Genomic DNA, 25209 nt, shown 5'->3' on the forward strand with positions numbered 1-25209 from the left:
TAATAAAAATTAAGTTTTTTTTAATATTATATCATTTATTTGTTTCAATATATTTTTTGTTTGAAATAACATTAATTTATGTTAGCATATTAAATGTCTCGATTAATATTTTCGTAACCATGTTTAAATCTTTCTTAAAATTTAAAATACTCTACATTTAATAAAATAAAAATGTTTTCTATCATCTTATGTATATTATATATTTTCTTCTATATCGTCTGATTGATTTTGAATTATCTTTTGAAGCATAGGTAAATAACATTTATTTCATATAAATATATAATTTTGTAAATGTGCAATAATTTTGAATACTTAAATCTGTAAATTTTGATAACCAATATGATTCAGTAATTCTTTAAGTTTTGAAGCCATAATTTATTTTTAATATTAATTTTTTTGATATTTATTATTTTGTAAATGACTATTTGTTATAAAAATGTAAAATATGTAGTAGATTTCAATATGAAAAATTCTGTATTTCATTACTACATAAAAGTATTTTGGATAGAATGCATTACACATATGCAGATATATTAGTCATTGGTAAATTTAAAAAAAATTATAACCTTGGAATATTGTTTGTATGTTACAGTAGAAACTTATTTCAACTAGTCTTAAGCTTAAGAAGGTGTTGGAATAGCGAGAAACAATTTAGAATTTTTTTTAAAAAATTAAAATAATTCTCAATGCATTAACTGGTGATGTTCTAACCTAAATTGATCTTTAGACAAATTCATTTAATATAACATTTTAAATTAACGATGGACAAATCTAGCGGTATATTGATAGATTGAAGGTAACAATTTAAAAAAATGTAATGCGATTTACTGAATGTAATCAAAAGCAGCTCTAAACAACTTATCAAATTCATAATTTTTTATCTTATAATTTTTATTAAAAAAATATTTAAGCTTATTTCTATTTTATATTGACATATATGATTTTTAAGAATTTCAACACTTTTAAAATTTAATTTTTTTTCTTCATGTAGTTAAATTTTATTAAATTTTCACATTTAATTAAAATATTATATGCTAATTTAAAAAAATATTTATTTAATTTCTTCTTGGTATTTTTAGTCATCTTAAACTGATTTTAACCCTTTTTGGTTTTGAGAAATTGATTTTAACTTTATTTTGACATAATTATTTTTTTTGAAAGTTTTACATTTAAGACATTTTTATGTTAGTGAAACTTAGATGTTTAGTTTCCAAAAAATAGTCTAAATATAAAAATATAAATTTAATTTTAATTTTATGTTGATTTTAATTTTGTTTAGAAGATATGGAAGCTATAATGTTTTTAAAATGCAATTACAATGCTGACTAAACATAACCAATTGGTTTTTAAAAAACATTTGTGTGGTTAACTTTGAATGTGTTAAGACGTTTTTCTGGAATCAAAGAACATGTAATGAACGGAAATATATAGTGTTGAGGACGTTGCTCTAATAAACATATGAATTAAAATATATTCACTAGACTATCATAGACCATATACAAAAACAATCTCAGTGTTTTCTTGGCCAAACATGTCATAATAAGTGACCATCCGAGCAAATATATATGTATCATCTATGCATGAACATGTCCTTTAAAAGTTGTGACAATCTAACATCGTAATAGTCGTACTAATGAGGGGAAAGTTGTCAAACCAAGTGGAATTTCTGGATTATCATGAAAATATAGAGAACTTACATGGATTTAAACATCAAAGACCAAACTGATATACTAAAACAAAAAAAAGAAAAGATGACATTTTAATTTACAATTTGGCTCCTCTACAGATTCTTGATTTGAGCTCTGCAGTTCTTGGCCTAGTTCTCTTGAATAGAAGCACAAGAAATATGATTCAAAACACAATCCCTGGTAGACTTTAGATAGAAAATAAATGTGAGACTTAATTCCATGATATTTTGAGAACCATTGTAGGTTTAGGAGAGCACGCATAACTGCTTTAAGCCAAGACTCCAAGTATCATCCTCCCCGGTAAAGAGAGACTGAAGTATCTACATTAATAACTTAGGACATTATTTTCTATGCAATCATCATCTGAAAAGAAATTTACAATTTTTAACACATAACTGATAACTCGCACACATTACTGGAACCTGAAAATCAACATGAGATGCAAAAAACCCAGAGGGTTGAAACCTTCTTCTGCGCCAGACCTGGGAGAAAAAAGTCCTAACAAAACTTAAGTCTTTCAGAAATTCTCAACAACAATAAAAGAGAGAGAATGGAGCAAAAAAAAAAGACATAGATTCAGCTTATATATGAAACCTAAAACCAAAAACTCAAACGGTAAAAACATCACGTAGAAAAAAATCTTATAGTTTAGATTGATACATACTCCAGTAGAAGATATCTAACCTTGTTATGATATGGAAGGTCCAAGTGTTCTGTAACAGTTTTTGGACTCTAAGCACAAGCCGATTATCTCCATTCCAGTATACAGGAAACAATGCCTCCTCACCAAATCCACCAACAATATTATGGTTCCTTGGTCAGAAACATAAGCTAGATATAAGGACTCTGAAGGTTCAACATGTCACTCCTCTTCAACATCATATAGAGTAGATGACAAAAAAGTTTCTAAATGAGTATATTAACTGTTTATTTGATTTATTTTTAGGAACAACTTGTGGTACTTATCCGCTTGTCAATTCTTTCTTATCTTACGATATTTCTAATTACCTAGAGAGCCTTGGCTGCAATCTGCATACTCTTTCCACCAGAGTGACGAAATCTCATCTTCTATATATAGCACAAACTTCCCAGGTAACATTAGCTCATAATTTATATATACCTGCACACATAAAAAGTTAGTAACTGAAACCGTCTCTTGCAAACAAACTAAATGAATCATATAGATCCCAAGTTTAAGGACATATATTAACTCGCATTTGATGCAGTGGATCTATGAAATGAGTTTAGGTTATATGGATTCGTGTATGTTGCAGTGTTATAGAGAAACTATAAAACACAAACACTACAAAAAAAAGGATATATTGTGACTACATCTTGAGACGAACGGTTATATACTTATCCATTTGATATCATATAATTTGTAGACTAAATTTGAGTGGGATGCCTCAATTGGAAATCTTGTTAAAGAAAACTTTGATCAACTTGCCGCTACCCGTCTCAAAGGAATGGTTAGTCTCGCAAAGTCAAATGGAGAAAAACCTGATTGGATTTTGTCTGATTACTGGAGGGTAATGTCTGAGTATTGGAGAACATCAAAGGCCAAAGATAAAAGTGAGAAAGCTCGGGCTTCTCGTCTATCTAGACGTGATGGTTTAGGTGTACACCGACACAGAGCAGGCTCACGTTCTTATGCAAAAGTTCAGGATGTTTTGGTAATATTTATGCATTTTTTACTTTTAAAAACATTTATATTTCATTTTAAAAAACTTGGTAGTTTACCTTACTTTGTTTGATGTTATGCTGTAGGAGGCAAACAATGAAGACTCTTCTTTCATTGCTGTGCTGAAAAAAACACACCAGAAATCTGATGGAACTTATGTTGATGAAAGAGCTCGACTAATTGCTGAGAAATTTGATGAATGTGTTCAAGAACGCTTGTCTGAAATGGAAAATTCTAGTGGAGAGGATTTGACAATAGACAATCTCACCCTTGAAGAGAAAAATGAAATCTATTCTAAGGTAAGAGCTTAAACTTTTATTCCACTTTTAGTTTGTTTGCCCTAAATTCCGAGTTTTATACATGGTATTTTAGTTTTCGACCAAATCAGAATACATATTTTAGTTTTTTAGTTCTAAACATTTTGTTTTATTGCTTTTATGTGGTTATAAATCTGGTGTTATAATATCTGAGTTGTAAACATGACTTTTTTGTAGATTGTTGGAACATCAAAACAAGGTCGTGTATTTGGACTTGGGTCACTCCAAAGAGGTGTTTTAATGCCTTTAGAGTCTTCGACGGGTTCTCCACTAGGTAGTGCAGATGTGGAGACAATAACTCATCGAGTGGGAGAGCTTGAAGCTGAATTGCAAAAGAGTCATGATGAGTATGAAGACCTTAAGAAACGAATTGAAGCTGTGGAGGCTTTCTGCTTCAACACAAACTAGTGTGGCTATGGTGTTATTTCTGGTTTTGGTTTTTGGTGTTATTTTATTGGTTTTTAGTTGCTTTATTCACTTGCTATGATTTTTTTCATTTAAATTTCTGTTCAAGTTTAAACTATATTTATAATTTTTTAATGTTATGGAATTTTTATTTTCAATAATTTGTCTTTATCAGATTTTTTTTTTTGGAAAAATAATTATCAAAAGTACGTTGTAATATAGCTAATATTTACAGAATATTTATAAAAATAAAAATATATGGATATAAATATAATTCCGTAAGATTGTGACTAATTTAATAAAAGTAATCACTACAACTTTTACATCTAAATTAGTAGCTAATTAAGATGGATTTGTGATGTTTTTTTAGTGAAGAATTGTGACGGATACGTGACAAAATATAAGTATCTAATTAAGACTGATTTGTGACAAAATTCCTGACAATTTGAGTGACAAAACTAGACTGTTTAGTGACTACGTATCGGTCCTCAGTTGTGACGGAACTGTTACTCATTTTCAGTGACAATACATAACATATCTGTGACTGCAAATTAGTAGCAAAATTAGACTGTTTAGTGACTATGTATTAGTCCTTAGTTGTGACGATTGGAGACCAATGTTTCGTCGCACCGAGTTACGAAAATGAGACGGTGTAATGGTCACATAAAATGACGGTTTTGTGACATGATTATTAGTTGCTAATTGTGGCTGTTTTGTCACTTACATATATCGTCACGACTTGTGTCGGACTTGTTACGGTCTCAATACGTTGCAAAATTGTTACGTTTTTGATACCAAAAAAAATTTGTGACGATTGTATTGCAACCGTTTGCAAACAGTTACAAATACGTCACAATGTCAATATTAAGACGAAATATTTTTTATTGTGACAAAATATTTCGTAACAATACACTCATTTTCTTGTAGTGAAATAATTATAATGAGAAAGCTAACGGTAGATAATTATCCAAGCTAATATAGGAGGAATCCTAACAGATGACCAAGTAACTATCTTTCTACCAACATCGCTTATGTGTACCTGGTGAGAACCGTTAGCTTCAGGGGGTTAGTGGCCTTGGCTTGCGTGAGCAATAAGCATAATCTGAGTTTTCATAACCTGCAACGAATCCAGGACCTTACATCAACAGGTTCACAAAGTTATAAATTATTTTTGCAAGTAAGGTTTAAACTAAACCTTGAGATTGCTTGGGTTTTGAGCTGCCACAACAGCTGCAAAGCCTGCAATTGCTGCCCTAGCTTTGATCTCCACGTCAGATCATTCTTCTTGGAGTTCACAGTTTGACGATGTAAGTGATTGGTGGTCTTCTCCATACCGCGTTCATGGTCTTCATGTCTTCTCTCAAGCTCAAGAGAAGCCATGTTTCAAAACTAAACCCAAGAATCTCACTATTCGTTCAAAATTGTCAACTCCACAACAAAGGTATATTCAGTTTTCACCTTCCTTTGCTAACTTCTTCTCGAAAAGTCCGCCGTAATCTCCATGGCTCAGTCCAATTTAGCTTTAGCCTTGGCTATCTTGCCGTTAAGAACAGTTGTCGCCGCTGATGGCTTCTGTCTATCTTCAGCTAGCCTCTAGACATCCGACCTTATCTGATCAAGCTCAGCTGCGGTTCCATTGACCACACGGGCTTCTGCCTCTGTCCTCAGCGAAGTCTGGTAAACATCATTTGCCTTAGCTTCTCTCTTGGGGGTTGTTTCAGCAGAAGTAGACGACGACTACAGATTTGTAGGTGGAGAGATGAAATTTTCTGGTGTATTTCATGGCCATGGATGTATCTTCTTCAGATTAGGTTATTTTAATTTAGGATGAATTTAGGTTTAGAGATATAGTTTTATATAGGAGAAAATTGAGGAGAGGTGAAACAAAACATTCAAGAATAGCTTTAAGATCATTATTGATTGAGAAAGTTAACTAAGAAAAAAAAATCAGACATTGGAGAAGATGAAGTGGAAGAGTCGGGGAGAGACGTTTGGAGACGATACAGTTTCTAGGCATAGGCTGAGTTGGGCCAGATAGAAATTTGAAAAAACCCCATGGCCCAATTTGAACCAACTCGTTGCTGACATGGCCGAACGCTGCTTTCTTACTGATGAATTTCTAGTCCGACGTGGACCATCTTAGAAGGTTTAATATTTGTCTTTTTAGTATAGTTTAGATAGCCTATATATAGGTGGGTTGGGTGTTGGTTATTGACAATTATGAGAAGATATAGGTTAGTTGTACGTATGATGTTGGAATCGCGAATTCAGCAAAACAAACTAGAATTTTTTAAAGTACATTAACTAATTATTGCATATGAATACGATTTCATGGTGAAACAAACTTATAGATTTCATGGCAACGCGTCATTGTTAATAATATTATATATACATCGATATTTATTTGAAATCAAGCATAATTACCAATTTTAGTTTTATAAATGTAATAATTGAACTTATTGTGGTATAAAAATATTTATATACATTAGACACTGTAGATACTTCGTAAATATAAAACTTATTACATGTTTGTATTTGGTGAGAAAGATAATCCTAATCATAAGAAATTATATATATATATATATATATATATATATATATATATAGCTTTCTTTTAACTTTTGTATCTATGAATATAAATATGTATGATTTTTTTACCATAATTAGAATGCTTATCACAAAGTAACATGTCAATTTTCCCAGCGAACATATAATTTGTCAAAAAAAAGTAACACGTCAACGTAATCATCCAAATGAAGAAAAAAACTTGGAATTTCCTTCAGGAAGGCGAGTATAATGTCTTTTTTGGTACAACCCCATTTAACATGCAAAATTTATACCATTTTTATAATGAACTCTTTATTTGCACTGTTCATTGCTGTAAACTTGCACCAAAAAATCTATATGTATGATTAGTGAAAATACAAAAATTACACTATTCCCAGCATTTTAAATTTATAATGTGACCAATCACACTCATAATCAAAAATCCTCTATATATTAACTGAGGATCTTGTAAAAAGTTATAACCTAAATTTTGTAAAAATTAAAAAAAAAACCTTCATCCTATGTGGCACTTGTGTATGCCTTCTATATCCTATTTCAAAGAATTCTAGAACACCTTATATAAACTATAGTCTATAAATTATACTCTCTAGCAAAATAATATTTTGCAGGCTATAGTTGGTCGCATATATCAAATCTTTATTGTTTCGCAGGCTTTCCTTAAATAAAACATAAGAAATTACCTAATGTGATTAAAATATATATATATATATAGCAATTAATAATTTTAAACAATAAAGATTTGATTACAATCTGTATATTTTTTTTATCATTTTTGATTATTTATTTATTATTAAAATAAATTACATAATTACATTAATAGTATAATAAAATTCTAGATTTGTTTTTGTATATGTTGTATTTTGAATTTTTCAAAACGAATATAAATTACTAAAATTGTTAAAAGTCTCATATAAGCTTTTATGATCAAGGTTTAATTTATTTTAATTTTTTTTCATATCTTTTAAATTAAACTATACATCGTATGAAAATGTATTCTTATATTTTGATATTTGCAAGCATATATTGAAAAGTTAATATTTTTATTTTCAAATCTTCATTGTTTTTTTTTTGAATAAATGTTAAATTTTATTCATAAAAAAAAAACTGTTTTACATTCTAATGTAAGAATGAATACTTACTTATAATTTTACCATATTTGGATAAATTTTCATTATAAACATTAAAAATATATAAATAATGAATCAATTTAGTTGTTTTTTACAAGTAATTCAAATATTAATTCCATCTCAAATATAAATTATTTTATTTATATCTTTTCGGGCAATTCTCTTTAATAGCCATTTTAAAAATTCATCCCAAAACTAGCTTCTCTAGCTGAATATCAGAAATATAACATTTATTAATGGATCAAAAGACAACAATACTCTCAAACATATTAATATATATAAAAAAAAACTCATTAGTTTCTCTCGACGACGGGGATATTATATTCAAAATCGACGATGACAATGCTGGAGACAGCAGTGTAATCGCCGTGAATCTCACCATTGACAGTCATCACACTCGATTGTAAGCTCGAGCCGAGAATATCCGGTGGTTTCTTCCGATCAGATTATGTTATTTAATTCGTTTAAACACCACACTTCTCCTATTCGTTCACTGTCGCTTCTCCATTGTTCTTCATCTCTGTTTTTGTCTCGTTTCTCTAAATTTTCGATCGGATTCAGAGACTTGGGAGACGCCGAAGGTTCGATTCCCATTGATTTTTCTTTGTTTCATAGTTTTATTTTTTATTGACGAGCGTGGGATGAGATTTTTTGTGGTTTTGGTTTTAAACTGTTGACACTCATTGATTTGATGAGACTGTGAACTGAATTTTGAGCTCTTCGCTGCCGAGGTTTATGCTGCTGCCAAAGCCAAGAGTACACTCAAGTGAGCATAGAGCTTGTTCAAGATCGGGTTTTCGAATTTTTAGGTTGCGATTTTTGTCGAGTATTTATCCAGTTACTGTGGAAAACGAAGAGGTATATTGATTGCTTCAAGTAAGCGGAATGGATTAATTACAAAAAACTCGGAGTAAAAAAATGGTTTATGAATTGGTGAGACGTTACAGAGTTCAGATTGGCGCTTAAAGTCTGTGAATTTCATCGGGGAGGTCGCATGTGAAAGAGGAAGATGATGACGAACCCGAATACCGAATGGGTCTCTAACCGGGCTCTAGGTTTGGGTCTAATATATCCATTGTAATAAAAGCTCAGTTCTCATACGTTAAATTAGAGAACTGTCGAGAAAAAAATAGCTGAGGCTATAGTGATGCAACATGTAGCACAATTTACCCTTCTCTCTCCGCTGACGTGGACGCATGAGAAAGGAGAATACTCTACTTTATTGTTATATATATATATATATATATATATATAGATTGATACATTGATATGAAAAAAATATATATTAGGTTTACATGATCAAAGCATCCGATCATTGTATTAGTACTACACACAAATTTCTCTTTTTTATTTTTTGAAAGCTAGAGTATTCCCATTTTTTCACGTGTTAAAATAAAATATAAAGTAATTATACAACTAATTATTTGAATTAATTTTAAAATTACTTTTCTGTAAAAGAAATATTTGTAATGACTAAAGTTAATGTTGTTGAACTATTTCAAATTTCACAGATCTTCTAAAAATATATACTGAGAATTTTGATTATCCAACTATTTGAAATTAAATTTTAATTTTAATTATTATTCAAAAATTATAACAATGTAAACCTAATATATGCTTCTTCATGTAATATAATTACCCGCAAAATTGCGGGCAAACACTTAGTTGATATTTATTTAAAATTAAGCATTATTACCAATTTTAATTTTATAAAAGTAGTAATCGAATTTACTGTGGTATAAATATATTTATATACATTAGATATTGTAGATAGTTTGTAAATATAAAACTTATTACATGTTTGTATTTGGTGAGAATGATAATCCTAATCATAAGATATTATATATATATATAGCTTTCTTTTAACTTTTGTATCTATGAATATAAATGTGTATGATTGTTTACCATAATTAGAATGCTTATCACAAAGTAACTTAGTAACATGTCAATTTCTCCAGCGAAGATATAATTTGTCAAAAAAAAAGTAGCATGTGAATGTAATCATCCAATAGAAGAAAAAACTTGGAATTTCCTTCTCAAAGGTGAGTATAATGTCTTTTTTTGTACAATCCCATTTAACATGGAAAATTTATACCATCTTTTATAATGCACTCTTTATTTTCACTGTTCATTGCTGTAAAACGATATGAAAAAACTTACACCAAAAAAATCTATATGAAAATTATGTTGGAAAATTAATTTATATGAAAAAACTTGCACCAAATTATATGTATGATTAGTGACAATACAAAAATTACAAGACTCCTGCATTTTAAATTTATAATGTAACCAATCATACTCATAATCAAAAATAAATATATTATTCGTTCATAATTATGTTGGAAAGGTTTTTAGCATAAAAATGTATAAAGAGTTTTTAGATTGTTTAGAAATGTAATTAAAACAACCAATCATATTCAAATGCAATTTAAAATTGCATGTCAGAAGAGTGCAGGAATCAACTTTTTCACCTCTGCTTAGCAAACCCATTTTTGTATTATGTGCTCGCAGGCAAACGGAAAAAAATCATCAATACTACTGAAGAATAGTCTTTCTCTTCTTCTCCTTCTTCTCCATTTTCTTTTCTAGACGACATTTCTTCCTGCATATTAAACACATGAAAGAAAATTTGAGATGCAACTAGAAACATGTAAACCCATAACACATCAGCATCAATCGAAGTACAGGCCCCCTCCCCCCTTCCCCACCAAAAAAAGGAAGAAGAAGTACAATCCCATGCACGGGAGTTGATTACATTTACTCGTACCACAAAAAATATTATTGAAAATAAGAAATGATATGCAAAACAGAAAATGGATACCCATGAACACATTCACATTGCTTGAAGTTCAAGAAACCAATACAATTTCATGCTCAGAAAGTGATTGATTGTAACACAGAGAGATTCCAAAGTTTGTAATTTCAAGTGAAGCATCAGTTTAATCTATTAAATATGATTTAGTTGCAAGTATTGTATATAGTATGTATAAAATTTTGGGTTAGTTTTAAACTCTCACAAGCCTTAATAAATTCTTTGACCTAAAAACTGAGATGAAATTATTTACCTTTTGAAAGTGATGTACTTCTCAACCTGTGGTTTCTGCTCGGAGCTAAAAGAATACCATTTTTCATGAGGACATATGTCACTACAGCTTCCCAAATCTGCACCCAGATACAAAAGAGATTAAAGTCAGTAACATACTCTTTGCCACAACAAATGGAGAATTCCAATCTATCTTTCACACCTTGAAGCAAAATGGTTGGTTCTTCATTGTACGACTTCAAATTCCAGAGAATAAGACCATTGTCATCCAGTTCAACCGGGTTGGTTCTAAGAGCATCATTATATTCTTGACCTATGCAAAACAATAACATTAGGGACATACATTGTTATGAAAATCAATCATATGAGTTCATATATATACTTTTAGATTGCATTTCTAATGCCTTTTTCTTTTCAAAATGAACTTCTTCAGATTCGGCAGACATTTGCGATAAAATTGCAACCCGTTGTTCGATTGTTAATGCAACCCCATTATTATTTGCTTCAGCTTTGGCAAAGTCATCTTTTATCTTCTTATACAGTTGTTTCTCCTATATCAGAAATGTTTTAGAATAAATCTAAGGTGTTATCAAACTTAAACTGTAAAAAACTTAAGTAGATTTTTTATGGTTACCCTAGCTTCTGCTGCATTCAACTTTTCTTCTGCTTTCTTTTTCTTTTCAACATATTCAGGGTTTTCAATGAAATTCCTCATCACCCTGAAAATTTATCACAGCATGTAAACCCTTGTATATATATGTATGTATGTATGTATGTATGAATATATCTCTATAACGTACGATATGCCAAGCGCTTCATCGCATACAAAATTCAAAAGCTTAAGCTTTTGTAATGAATCCATCTCCTCATATTCAGAAATGCCTTTCTGAAACATCTCAGGAGGGAATTCATCAAGCTTAACTTCTGATTCCGCAAGACACTTTCCAAGAATAGTGAACCACCTGTCATCAGTTGCACTCAAGCCAACCGATCTACATTTTATTTTAAAAATGGTTATTGATCAGATATGATATGCATAATTTATTAGAAAAAAATTGATACTTTCCAAGAAAAACAATGCTTACATGTCTCCTCTGTCAACTAGTGTAAGAGTCAATAACTGGATTATCGTCTGGGTAAGCATCGAATGCTCTTGGCTCCCTGATAGAACCTCACGTACAACCAAATCAGCTTGCCCGTCCCTCAAACCCAGAGCCTTTTCATAAAGTCATATGAAGTGAGGGGAACTATTAGTGAGCCTTTCTAATATTCAAAGGGTTAATTATATAGATGATACCTCTCTAAAAGTCAGACAGAACTCTAAAAACTGAAGCACACTTCCAGCATTTTCAGGGTGCAAATCAACACTTGAAACAGTGATTGATCCGATGCCCTGTGGTAGCTTAACCTCCTCAAGCTGAAACTCCTCTTTCTCCTTGAGAACGGGTTTGGTTCTTGCCGCAGCATTCTCCTCGCTGCAGCCAGCACTTGAATCATTTATCTCTTCAGCACACTTCCCCTGTCCCATAACATTTTCATGCAGATGCAAATATCATAAAAAAAAGACACAAAATCTATGATCGATAGAATACAAGTGATCGTTGCTTCGTAGCGGTGTCACCTTCCTCCTGTAAAAGTATTTGTCAGAACCCTCTTTTTTAAGGAACTCAGAGACATTGGAGCAACCATTTTTCTTAGCTGTGGTTGTCAACTTCCCAGTAGGCTTCTCACCTTTATTATTCCTGGAAAAAAAAAGAAAAAAAAATTAATAGAAAGTGCCTTAATATATATATAATGGATGATTTTGACTTACCTGCACGAACTACAATTGCAAATTTCCCTACATTTGGGACAAACCCAATTATCATTCACCGCCACCTCCTCTCCGATCTCTCCGTACCTATTAATTCGAGCCAATACATATCACTAGAGCTTTTACACATTTCTCATAACAAAAGACATAAATCTCAAAACGATCAAAACCAAACCTGGTCAACAGGCACCTACGACAATACTTCAACACACATGTCTTGGCTCCCTTCTTGGTCACGCAATTTCCAACAGCATCCGATCTCAGTTTACGACACTGCAACACAAAGACCACTTATCAAAATAAAAACTTCAAATGACAAGAAATAAAAGTTTAATCTAAACACAGGATTTGACGAGTCTCAGTTTTAAGTTTCATCGTAATATCAAAACAAAGAGGAAGGTCAATCACTTGGTGGCAACTTTTCATTTTCTTTGGCTCTCCGATCGCTGCGTTAACAATCTGCCCGTTCATGTTTTCCATCGCCATACTCTCAACAAAAATTACTCGCAAACTGGAAAAGAAAATCTGTGGTTTTTTTTGGGAATCTGATGTTCAAGGCTTGGACCAACGAAATTCAGAGTTTTATTCTAGATTTAGGATAAGATTTATAGATTTCTTACCTTTTCTGCTACCAAAGACATATTTTGGAAGGCCATTAATGGCGGGAAAGAATTGACTCAATTTTACATTTTTTGGAGGTGTATCTGTGCATTTCATACACGTTGTAAACTGGTCAACCACAGTTCTTTTGTCAAGTTATTGACTATTAATTAAAAGCCCTTTTTCACAAAAAAAAGAAAAAGTTATTGACTATTAAATACTTTTCTTCCGAGCATGACTATATCGGCTACCAAAAACTCCTCAAAACTATTATGGTAAAAAATTTAAATAAAAGTTCTATTATAAAACCAATGATTATAGTTCAACAGTTTGAGTAAAAAAACAAAACAGTTGCAAATCTTTAGCTTTGAATATTAATATCATATTATATATAATTGAGAAATCACTTAAATGACTTTTGCTTAGGTGTCAATCATGCATAAATGTTTTTTTTTTAAATTATTATAATTTGATTGGTTGTGAATTCTGCTCAAAAAAAATATCAAAAACGACTGTAGATTCTTATCTCCAGCATCGTCGAGAGAAGAAGGCGATGATGGTGGAGACGTCGAAGTCAAATATTTTCATCGTCCTAGTCCTTAGTGATTTTTTTTCTATTTTTTAAGTTTTATTAGTGAAAACATAGTTTAGACTTTTGATCTATTAATAAAGGCTATTAATCTGATTTTTAGTTTGAGAGACTATTTTTGAGACATAAACTTAAACATGTCTAACTTAAACATGTCTATTTAGGAAAAATTAAATGAAATATAGTTTTGTGATTTTGAGCCTTGAAACTAGATTGGAAAGAAAAACTTGGTTTCGGGCTATTTGAAGTCATTTTCTTTTATCTTTTAAGTATGATAGTAATTATATTCTTAAGATTTTTTATATTTGAATAATAGATGTGTTAAACCATACCATAATTAGATAGGTTTCATGATAAGTTATCACTTAAGTAAGTCATATCATCAATTTTTGTTAGAATAATTGTGGCGATAACATGTAATCAAATCACTTATTAAATAATTTATAGGGAATTCCCTTAAATTTAGTCAATTAAAAAAAAACGAAAAGAAGGAAGCATCATAAGGATAAAGTAAAAGATATGAAATGTACCAAAGCAAAAGTATATAGTAACGAAATGTATGATGGTATTCTAAAATTCTAATCATATTCATATTATGCCCATTGGATGGAATATTCCAGGTTTTCTCCTTTTTGACTTATTTAACTTTCTTCCTTAAAAATCCAATTTTTGCTTTGTATCAGTGTCACTCTTCTTCTTCTGCTCATTGTTGATCTTTAAAGTCTCTGGTTTCGTATCTTCTCTCTCTGTGGCTGTTTGGTTTTACATTCTCTTTCTCAAATTATGTTGCAATTGTCTGAGTTTGGTTTAGTTTTGATGCAGACATCTTCAAGTTCCTAACTTTGGTTTTCTGATCTTTTGGAGATTCTCATTTCTCACCTCTCTCTCTTTGTGTCCGATCATGGCTGTCCCTGAGAATGCTGGTGTCAAAGTTGACTCTTCTGGTGACAACAACAACACTGCTTCTCCAGCAGCAGAGACGAAGCCGTCGTGTCTTGACGATCAGAGCCCAATTGAGACTGCCGGAAAGGGTCGGAACCCAAATGGTGAGAGGGAAAAGAGTGGAGGGTGTCTCAAGAACTTGGCTGATGCGTTTTCTAAGCTCAACCCCATGGCTAAGGAGTTTGTTCCTCCTCCTTATCTGGCTCAATCTGGGGTTTTGAGAAATGGATTTGCAGTGCAGCCTGTTCTTGCTGATGGGAATGATCATCTTCCTACAAGGGTATATTCTCATCCTTCAAATGATTCTTATTAGCTGCTAGAGAGTAGAGACATAATAGAAGAGTGTGCAAAACTGTTATGTGGAGTGGATATCAAATGTCGTAATTATTGTGTGTTTACAGAGAAGGAGCTTTGGGCAAGGGAAGAGAAGAATGAACAAAAGAACCAGCTTGGCTCAGAAGGAAGATGTCATCAGGAGAACTGTCTATGTCTCCCACATCGATCAACTGGTAAAACCTGTAAAGGAATCCACTCTATCACCACTGCCTCTCTTTTAACTTGTCTCGTTTCTAGGTTACCGAGGAGAACCTTGCTGGTGTATTTGCTTTTTGTGGACAGGTACTTAAAAATGATCTTTACTTTGTTTAGAATGTTTTGGTACTTTATTATATGATACTTTCTCTTTTTTTTTTTATGGGGAGGATCAAAAAGGTTGTTGATTGTCGTGTATGCGGTTACCCAAATTCTCTCCTTCGTTTCGCTTTTGTTGAATTCACCAATGAAGGTAAGTTCCTTTCTTTACTAGTTAACAAGTACTGTTTCTTAACTAATATTTTGTGCCTGCAGAGGGAGCTAGGGCTGCTTTGAGCATGTCAGGGACAGTGCTTGGTTTTTACCCTCTCAAGGTGCTTCCCTCCAAAACCGCTATCGCCCCTGTTAACCCCACTTTCCTTCCCCGGGTAAGCTTCAAATGTTCATGGTTAATATAGTCTCCAGCATAATGATGGTTTTTTTTCTTACAGTCCGAGGATGAGCGTGCGATGTGCATGAGGACTGTTTACTGTACCAACATTGACAAGCGGGTAACTTCAGTTCCATTTACCATTAATTTTATGAGAAACTAACTTTCATTCATCAATGTCTTTGTCTCTTGAATCTGCAGATTAGTCAAACTGACTTGAAAGGCTTCTTTGAAATGTTTTGTGGAGAGGTAAGGATCTGGTTTAAGCTTTTATATTTGTGTTTTTGTTTTCTGCTCTAACAGTCAATATTTCTTTTCTTCAATATCTATTGTAGGTTCACCGTCTGAGGCTTGGAGACTATCACCACCATAGCCGCATCTCTTTTGTTGAGTTTTCCAATGTAATTCTCTCTCTGCCTAGGTTACCATTTTGGAAAACTAGCTTTCGGTGATTGAATAGTTTCAGTTACTAGCTAAGATTGTTCTACTTGCATTGCATGCCCATCTAATGCATTTTAAAGAAACAGAGATTAGCTTTTATATCTTGATATGTTGAATTGCATTTCATCAGGCTACTTAGTTTTTAATGTTGTCTCTGAGCTTCTTTGACTCTCAAAAAGTCACATATCTAAGATTCAAAACTTTTATATTAGTTTCACTCTTATTTGGTTCACTTCATCTATGGACTATGATTATTAATGTTATTCTGATGATGTCTCTCAGGCTGAAAGTGCAATTCGTGCTCTTAACTGCAGTGGCATTTTCTTGGGTGCACTCCCAATAAGGTAAAAGCTTTCTACATTTTACTCCCAAGGTTTTAGCTTTTCATTATGTTTCTATCTCCTTGATGACAGTTGTTGCATCGTAGGTTGTAGTGTCAGGTATTACCTAAAGCAAACTTGATATAGATTGAATACAAACTAATAAAAAGTGTTGATGACAGATACTCAGACTTGGCTCGCTCTTTACTCAATTCTGAATATAATTCATTTGCATCTTCATTATGTTACAAAAATGTTATTAACATAATTTGAGAATCTATCTTCATCTTTATGTGTGTGTTTGTAACAGGGTAAGTCCATCAAAGACACCAGTAAGGCCGCACTATCCTCTCGCTGAGAGCAAATGAAATGTTGGCAAAGCTCTTGCTGGAGATCCCCAAAAACATATATATAGAAAAGGAGGGAGAAGAAGTCTAAAGAAGAGAGAAGAATAAGAAGGTATTTGAGGCGTTTTTGTGTTTATAATATCAAAATCTGTTTTAGTCTATTTTACTTTTGAAGTTTGCGTCGCAGTCAGCAGAACCTGCCCGGTATCTTTGAACCTACTTTTAAGAACTTTGGTCTTTAACTATCTCGTTTCTATACTCTTTAAAAACAAAGATTCTTCCTGCGGTGTTGTTATTCTTGAAATACCCTTTTGGATATGAAATAGTTAATACAATTGGAGCAGTTCACTGTTCTTCTGGTTCTTGATTTCAATTTGTTCTTGTTTGATTTGCTTGTTCATTATATTGTGATGTGCTTTTCAGTTAAGATTGTAAAATCGTCCTTCAAGTACCGCAACTTTTGCCAGGCACGCCCACACTTTGAGGTATTTATACGAAGGTAAATTACCTTTCCATAATTCATATGGAGTTTTGCCAGTTACTTTGTGTGGAATCTTGTTGAGGATATAATTAGTGGTAAGCAACGCTTCCCCCCACATGTTCTGGGGTAACCCAGATTCCTACAACATAGCATTCATCATCTCTTTTAGAGTTCGATTTTTGCGTTCAGCAACTCCATTAGATTCTGGTGAGTAAGGAGCTGTAGTTTGATGGATTATTCCATGTTCTTTACAGAATGCATTGAACGGACCATCATACTCGCCTCCTCTGTCGCTTCTAACTACTTTAATAGTTGTTTTAAGCTGATTTTCGACCTCGAGTTTAAATTCTTTAAATTTTTCTAAGGTTTCATCTTTGCTATGTAATAAATAAACATAACAATATTTTGTGCAGTCATCTATGAAGGTCACAAAGTATTTTTTACCACCTCTAGTTTGTAAATATTTTAAATCACATCAATCGGTGTGAATTAAATCTAGAGGTTTATTAGTTCTTTCAACACGAGGTGATGGCGTTTTTGTGAGCTTAGCCTGTACGCATACTTCACATTTTTGTTTACTTGTTTTGCATTTACGAATTAGATTTAAATTCATTAATCTTTGTATAGATTTGTAGTTTACATGGCCTAATCTTTCATGCCATATATTAAAAGACTCAACCAAATAAGCAAGTGGCTCATTCTTATTCATTGAAACTTTTGGAGCTACAACTTTTGGAGTGACTGTCATTACATTCAACTTGACAAGTCCACCCTTAACATAACCCCTTTCCAAATACATCCCATTCTTCCTAATCACGAGTTTATCCGCCTCAAAACTTGTGGCGAATCCATTCTTGCTGAGCAAGGTTCCCGAGACCAGATTCTTCCTCATGTCAGGCACATGCTTCACATTTGTCAGAGTGACCTCACGTCCAGATGTCATCTTCAAGATCACATTGCCGCGTCCTTCAATCTTGGAGACTGCAATATTTCCCATCTTGAGCTTCTCCTCAGTCTTGCTATTCTGATAGGTGCTGAACATCGCCCTATCGGTGCAAATGTGGGTGGTTGCACCAGTGTCATACCACCATTCCTTGGGGTTGTTGCTTTCAACCATGTTGGCTTCAGTCACCACAGCAACGAGATCCTCCTCAGTGAGATTTGCCTGAGCCTTCTCATCCTTGATCTTTTTGCGACATTCAAATGTCTTGTGCCCCACTTTGTGGCAGTAGTGACATTTCCCCTTGAACTTCTCCACATTCGCATTGATCTCAATACCTTTGTTTTTGAAGTTTTTTCCAGAAGCCTTCAAGGCTGCAGCAGTTTTGGAAGGCTTGGCAGGAGAATAGGCGTGGGCCTTTCCTTTGCCTTTGTGCTCAGCCATGTTGACATTGTGCTCCTTTGTACCGACCTTTGCAGCAGTTCGGTTTCTGGATTCCATCTGAAGCCTCGTGATGAGCTCCTCGAGCCCCATCTTCTTCTTCTTGTGCTTCAAGTAGTTCTTGAAATCCGCATAGCTTGGAGGAAGCTTTTCAATGAAGCTGAGAGTTGTGAATGTCTCGTAGATGGACATTCCTTCAGCAGCGATTTCATGGCAAATGAGCTGAAGCGCTTCCACCTGATCCATGATTGGTTTTGAATCCACCATTTTGAAGTCGTGGAATTTTGAGACCACATACTTCTGGCAGCCGGCGTCCTCACCTCTGTACTTCTTGTCTAGTGATCTCCATAGCTCTTTCGCCGTGGGTATCTCACAGTAGACACGGTACAATGGGTCAATGAGGCGACCCAAAATGTAGCCTTTGCAGATGAAGTCGGAATGCACCCATATGTCAACAGTTGCGAGGCTGTGAACATCATCAATCCCGTAGGGCATAAGGGGCTTGTCCTCCTGGAGGAACTTCTCCAGCTTCATCGTTGCCAGGAAGAACAACATTTTCTTCTGCCACGTTTTGAAGCCTTTGCCATCAAACTGGTTTGGCATCAGTCCTTGAGTGAACACACTAGGGACAGTCGGAGGAGTTTTAACTGCCACCGGACCACTTGCAGTTGCTGAAATGGAACCCGTCTGATAAAGACCAGCACCGAATAGGGTACGGCGAGTGGTTTCATCAGCAGCATTCCCCGCAGGGAGGAAAGTGCTCGTTGTTGCTGCAGTGGTTGACGCTGTGATGTTTCCGGCGGTTGTCACGCCAGTTGCTGCAGCGTTGAGTGGAGTCTGAATGACATCCGAGGTGTCCATGGGAGTGGGGGTGTCGTTTTCGTTTGTCATTTTCCTGTAGAGAAAACATGAAAACGGATTAGTACTCCATTCAACATTTAACATATTATTTTAAATAAAATAATAGTCTAAAATCGATGTTCATTTTTGGTATTTGAACCAAATCATATCGATATAAGTCTTGGAAAAAACGTTTTGCAAACTCGCTTAAAAGCGTTCGCAGAAATCATTTTTATAGACTTAGAATGTTTCACAAACTCGCTTAAGAAAGCGATCTTGAAACGATTCATTTATAGAACGTTTTGAAGATGTATCAAAAACGTTTTGCGAAAAATGCTAAAAAGCAATCCGCAAATCGTAATGAAATAAAACAGAAACGTTTCGCGGAAGTACTATAAAGCAAATCGCAAACACGTTTTTAGAATAACCTCAGAAAACGTTTCGCGGATAAGCGTATAGCAAATCGCAAACATCGTTATAAAATAAGAATAACCGTTTCGCGGAAGTGCTAGGAAGCAAATCGCAAACACGGTTCCAAAACCCGTTTTATAAATCGTTCTTCAACCCGATTCGAGCTTTAGACATAAAGCGATTTTGAGTTAAGATTGTAAAACGAGGTATTTTCTCGTAGAACTTAGTTTTCTATTGTGTTCATTTTCTATAAATGAATCGTTTCAAGATCGCTTTCTTAAGCGAGTTTGTGAAACATTCTAAGTCTATAAAAATGATTTCTGCGAACGCTTTTAAGCGAGTTTGCAAAACGTTTTTTCCAAGACTTATATCGATATGATTTGGTTCAAACACCAAAAATGAACATCGATTTTAGACTATTATTTTATTTAAAATAATATGTTAAATGTTGAATGGAGTACTAATCCGTTTTCATGTTTTCTCTACAGGAAAATGACAAACGAAAACGACACCCCCACTCCCATGGACACCTCGGATGTCATTCAGACTCCACTCAACACTGCAGCAACTGGCGTGACAACCGCTGGAAACATCACAGCGTCAACCACTGCAGCAACAACGAGCACTTTCCTCCCTGCGGGGAATGCTGCTGATGAAACCACTCGCTGTACCCTATTCGGTGCTGGTCTTTATCAGACGGGTTCCATTTCAGCAACTGCAAGTGGTCCGGTGGCAGTTCAAACTCCTCCGACTGTCTCTAGTGTGTTCACTCAAGGACTGATGCCAAACCAGTTTGATGGCAAAGGCTTCAAAACGTGGCAGAAGAAGATGTTGTTCTTCCTGGCAACGATGAAGCTGGAGAAGTTCCTCCAGGAGGACAAGCCGCTTATGCCCTACGGGATTGATGATGTTCACAGCCTCGCAACTGTTGACATATGGGTGCATTCCGACTTCATCTGCAAAGGCTACATTTTGGGTCGTCTCATTGACCCATTGTACCGTGTCTACTGTGAGATACCCACGGCGAAAGAGCTATGGAGATCACTAGACAAGAAGTACAGAGGTGAGGACGCCGGCTGCCAGAAGTATGTGGTCTCAAAATTCCACGACTTCAAAATGGTGGATTCAAAACCAATCATGGATCAGGTGGAAGCGCTTCAGCTCATTTGCCATGAAATCGCTGCTGAAGGAATGTCCATCTACGAGACATTCACAACTCTCAGCTTCATTGAAAAGCTTCCTCCAAGCTATGCGGATTTCAAGAACTACTTGAAGCACAAGAAGAAGAAGATGGGGCTCGAGGAGCTCATCACGAGGCTTCAGATGGAATCCAGAAACCGAACTGCTGCAAAGGTCGGTACAAAGGAGCACAGTGTCAACATGGCTGAGCACAAAGGCAAAGGAAAGGCCCACGCCTATTCTCCTGCCAAGCCTTCCAAAACTGCTGTAGCCTTGAAGGCTTCTGGAAAAAACTTCAAAAACAAAGGTATTGAGATCAATGCGAATGTGGAGAAGTTTAAGGGGAAATGTCACTACTGCCACAAAGTGGGGCACAAGACAGTTGAATGTCGCAAAAAGATCAAGGATGAGAAGGCTCAGGCAAATCTCACTGAGGAGGATCTCGTTGCTGTGGTGACCGAAGCCAACATGGTTGAAAGCAACAACCCCAAGGAATGGTGGTATGACACTGGTGCAACCACCCACATTTGCACCGATAGGGCGATGTTCAACACCTATCAGAAAAGCAAGACTGAGGAGAAGCTCAAGATGGGAAATACTGCAGTCTCCAAGATTGAAGGACGCGGCAATGTGATCTTGAAGATGACATCTGGACGTGAGGTCACTCTGACAAATGTGAAGCATGTGCCTGACATGAGGAAGAATCTGGTCTCGGGAACCTTGCTCAGCAAGAATGGATTCGCCACAAGTTTTGAGGTGGATAAACTCGTGATTAGGAAGAATGGGATGTATTTGGGAAGGGGTTATGTTAAGGGTGGACTTGTCAAGTTGAATGTAATGACAGTCACTCCAAAAGTTGTAGCTCCAAAAGTTTCAATGAATAAGAATGAACCAGTTGCTTATTTGGTTGAGTCTTTTAATATATGGCATGAAAGAATTAGGCCATGTAAACTACAAATCTATACAAAGATTAATGAATTTAAATCTAATTCCTAAATGCAAAACAAGTAAACAAAAATGTGAAGTATGCGTACAGGCTAAGCTCACAAAAACGCCATCACCTCGTGTTGAAAGAACTAATAAACCTCTAGATTTAATTCACACTGATTTATGTGATTTAAAATATTTACAAACTAGAGGTGGTAAAAAATACTTTGTGACCTTCATAGATGACTGCACAAAATATTGTTATGTTTATTTATTACATAGCAAAGATGAAACTTTAGAAAAATTTAAAGAATTTAAACTCGAGGTCGAAAATCAGCTTAAAACAACTATTAAAGTAGTTAGAAGCGACAGAGGAGGCGAGTATGATGGTCCGTTCAATGCATTCTGTAAAGAACATGGAATAATCCATCAAACTACAGCTCCTTACTCACCAGAATCTAATGGAGTTGCTGAACGCAAAAATCGAACTCTAAAAGAGATGATGAATGCTATGTTGCAGGAATCTGGGTTACCCCAGAACATGTGGGGGGAAGCGTTGCTTACCACTAATTATATCCTCAACAAGATTCCACACAAAGTAACTGACAAAACTCCATATGAATTATGGAAAGGTAATTTACCTTCGTATAAATACCTCAAAGTGTGGGGGTGCCTGGCAAAAGTTGCGGTACCACCACCAAAGAAGGTCACTATTGGACCTAAAACAGTGGATTGCATCTTCATCGGATATGCACATAACAGTAATGCTTATCGATTTCTGGTACATAAATTTGAAATATCAGATATTCATGAAAATACAGTCATAGAATTAAGAAATGCATCTTTCTTCGAAAATATTTTTCCATATAGGAAAAAACAAGGTTCAAAACGAACTCGAGAAGAAAGAGACAATGACAAGAATTCAGAAACTGAGACAAACGTCGAGATTTCTATAAATGATATTTCAGAAAATGAAAAAAAAGATGAACCTCGAAGAAGCAAAAAAGCTCGAAAGGAAAAATCTTTTGGAGAAGATTTCCTAATGGCATTTTTAGTAGAAAATGCTCCAAAAACTTTGGCAGAAGCCATGGCTTCACCAGAAGCTCCACTTTGGAACGAAGCTGTCAGGAGTGAATTAGATCCGATTATGCAAAATTATACGTATTACATAACAGATTTACCACCTGGCTGCAAAGCATTAGGGAATAAATGGATAATGACACGCAAACCTGGTGGAAAATACAAGTCTAGGCTTGTAGTTCAAGGATTCCGACAAAAAGAAGGCCTTGACTATTTTGATACATATTCTCCAGTGACGAGAATAACATCAATAAGACTGATGATAGCAATCACAGCCTTAAGAGACTTAGAAATCCATCAAATGGATGTAAAAACAGCTTTTCTAAATGGTGATTTAGAAGAGGAAATTTACATGAAACAACCTGAAGGTTTTGTCATTCCCGGACAGGAAGACAAAGTATGTCGACTTGTAAAGTCACTTTATGGGCTTAAACAAGCTCCTAAACAATGGCACGAAAAATTTGACAATACAATGATGTCAAATGGTTTCAAAATAAATGAATGTGACAAATGCATATACTACAAAACTACCAAAAATACGTATGTTTTACTATGCCTATATGTAGATGATATGCTCATTATTGGAAGCAATAAAGACATTATCAATCAAACAAAGAACATGCTCAAAGGGACATTTGAGATGAAAGACTTGGGATTAGTAGATGTAATTCTAGGGGTTAAAGTCAAAAGAAATTCAAACGGAATTATCTTAACCCAATCTCATTATGCTCAAACCATATTAGAGAGATTTAAAAATTACTCTAATAGTACGGCAAAAACTCCGTTAGATCCCCAAATGCACTTGACAAAGAATTCAGGTGAAGCGGTTTCACAAAACGAGTATGCACGTGTAATTGGAAGTCTCATGTACTTGACAAATTGTACTAGACCAGATCTGGCGCATGCAGTAAACGTACTTAGTCGATATACAAGTAATCCAGGTCATACACACTGGAAAGCTATAACGAGGGTACTCAATTACTTGCGCTACACCAAAGATTTTGGGCTTCACTATGGTAAAGAACCAGCAGTTTTAGAAGGATACAGTGATGCTAACTGGATATCAGACTCTAAAAACTTAAAATCCACAAGTGGATATGTATTTACACTAGGAGGAGCAGCAATATCATGGAAATCTACCAAACAAACAGTGTTAGCCAGATCAACCATGGAATCTGAGTTCATAGCCTTAGACAAAGCAGCAGAAGAAGCTGAATGGCTTAGAAATTGTTTGGAAGATATCCCTATGTGGGAGAAACCTGTGCCAGCTATACGCATACATTGTGATAGTCAATCATCAATATAGCTCGGGCGCAGAATAATCTCTACAATGGTAAATCTCGTCACATCAGAAGACGACATAAAACCATTAGACAACTTATCTCAACTGGTGTAATCACAATAGACTACATCAAATCGGCTGACAACCTAGCGGATCCATTTACTAAAGGTTTGCCACGAGATGTTGTTGCTAAATCATCAAAAGGAATGGGTTTAAAGCCTATAACGAATGAGGATGCTTGACTGCAACCCTACTTATCATGACTGGAGATCCCAAGACGTAGGTTCAAAGGGAAAACAAAATCAAACAGAATCTAACCAAAGCACTTGAGATAAAGTAGTCTCTTCCCAGCTCATAAGATGATAAAAATGCTAACGAATGTGTGAAGGATAAGCATAAGCTTTTAATGATTCCATAGCTTCTAAGCGGAGTATTACTCAATACTTTTCATGGTCAATCACCTAACGAGTGTGAAATGGGGCTGTTTCTAGGAGAATGAATGCAAGGCTATATTCTCTAAGTTCACTCATGAAAACCAGGAATAGTTCAGGGCCACAATGAACACAATAGAGAACTAAGTTCTACGAGAAAATGAAGCTGTGTTATGCCTGTTGTCTCGGTCTACATAAAACACCGGTTGGTTCAAGACATCATGTTCACCTTCTGGTAAAGTAAACCCGACAGATATTAACTATGAGTGGTTCAAGGCTTAAAAATGCTACCAAATCAAACACAGTGAATTTTTTTGCAAACACTCTCGATAAGTCTGTCTAGTCTAGTCAGGAT

General features: G+C 34.6%; 3 protein-coding genes across 6 annotated transcripts; 2 read left to right on the plus strand and 1 right to left on the minus strand.

Moving 5' to 3' along the window:
* Nucleotides 1–50: 50 nt before the first annotated feature.
* Nucleotides 51–13357, minus strand: LOC103875291. Of its 4 annotated transcripts, none has more exons than XR_004451830.1 (12): nucleotides 13051–13226; nucleotides 12818–12915; nucleotides 12643–12729; nucleotides 12451–12571; nucleotides 12127–12348; nucleotides 11915–12045; nucleotides 11630–11821; nucleotides 11464–11548; nucleotides 11212–11380; nucleotides 10852–11142; nucleotides 5131–10388; nucleotides 51–2975 (listed from the first exon to the last, which is right to left on the minus strand). XR_004451830.1 is itself a non-coding variant. In XM_033281113.1 (12 exons), the coding sequence occupies exons 2-12, from the start codon at nucleotides 13126–13128 to the stop codon at nucleotides 10372–10374; spliced, it is 1491 nt and encodes a 496-aa protein (XP_033137004.1). In that variant the 5' UTR covers nucleotides 13129–13153; nucleotides 13263–13357; the 3' UTR covers nucleotides 4237–10371. The 4 variants fall into 4 exon arrangements, 3 of the variants coding, with proteins under 3 accessions (XP_033137004.1, XP_033137058.1, XP_033137034.1); XM_033281113.1 differs by lacking the exon at nucleotides 51–2975 and adding an exon at nucleotides 13263–13357 and having other exon boundaries at nucleotides 4237–10388; nucleotides 13051–13153; XM_033281167.1 differs by lacking the exon at nucleotides 51–2975 and having other exon boundaries at nucleotides 4237–10388; nucleotides 10852–10948; nucleotides 11032–11142.
* On the plus strand, nucleotides 2973–6849 carry LOC117128569. The gene is made up of 3 exons (XM_033281290.1): nucleotides 2973–3361; nucleotides 3456–3668; nucleotides 3864–6849. Exons 1-3 carry the CDS (start codon nucleotides 3155–3157, stop codon nucleotides 4092–4094), a joined length of 651 nt encoding a protein of 216 aa, XP_033137181.1. The 5' UTR covers nucleotides 2973–3154; the 3' UTR covers nucleotides 4095–6849.
* Nucleotides 13358–14394: 1037 nt separating the features above from the next.
* On the plus strand, nucleotides 14395–17193 carry LOC103875262 (polyadenylate-binding protein-interacting protein 10). Its single transcript, XM_009153761.3, has 11 exons — nucleotides 14395–14451; nucleotides 14654–15053; nucleotides 15175–15282; nucleotides 15347–15391; nucleotides 15485–15557; nucleotides 15620–15732; nucleotides 15796–15855; nucleotides 15936–15983; nucleotides 16070–16135; nucleotides 16458–16519; nucleotides 16806–17193. Exons 1-11 carry the CDS (start codon nucleotides 14438–14440, stop codon nucleotides 16861–16863), a joined length of 1047 nt encoding a protein of 348 aa, XP_009152009.1. The 5' UTR covers nucleotides 14395–14437; the 3' UTR covers nucleotides 16864–17193.
* The last annotated feature ends 8016 nt before the right edge of the window (nucleotides 17194–25209 follow it).

This window comes from Brassica rapa, chromosome A01 (assembly GCF_000309985.2).
Source record: "Brassica rapa cultivar Chiifu-401-42 chromosome A01, CAAS_Brap_v3.01, whole genome shotgun sequence".
Taxonomy (NCBI): domain Eukaryota; kingdom Viridiplantae; phylum Streptophyta; class Magnoliopsida; order Brassicales; family Brassicaceae; genus Brassica; species Brassica rapa.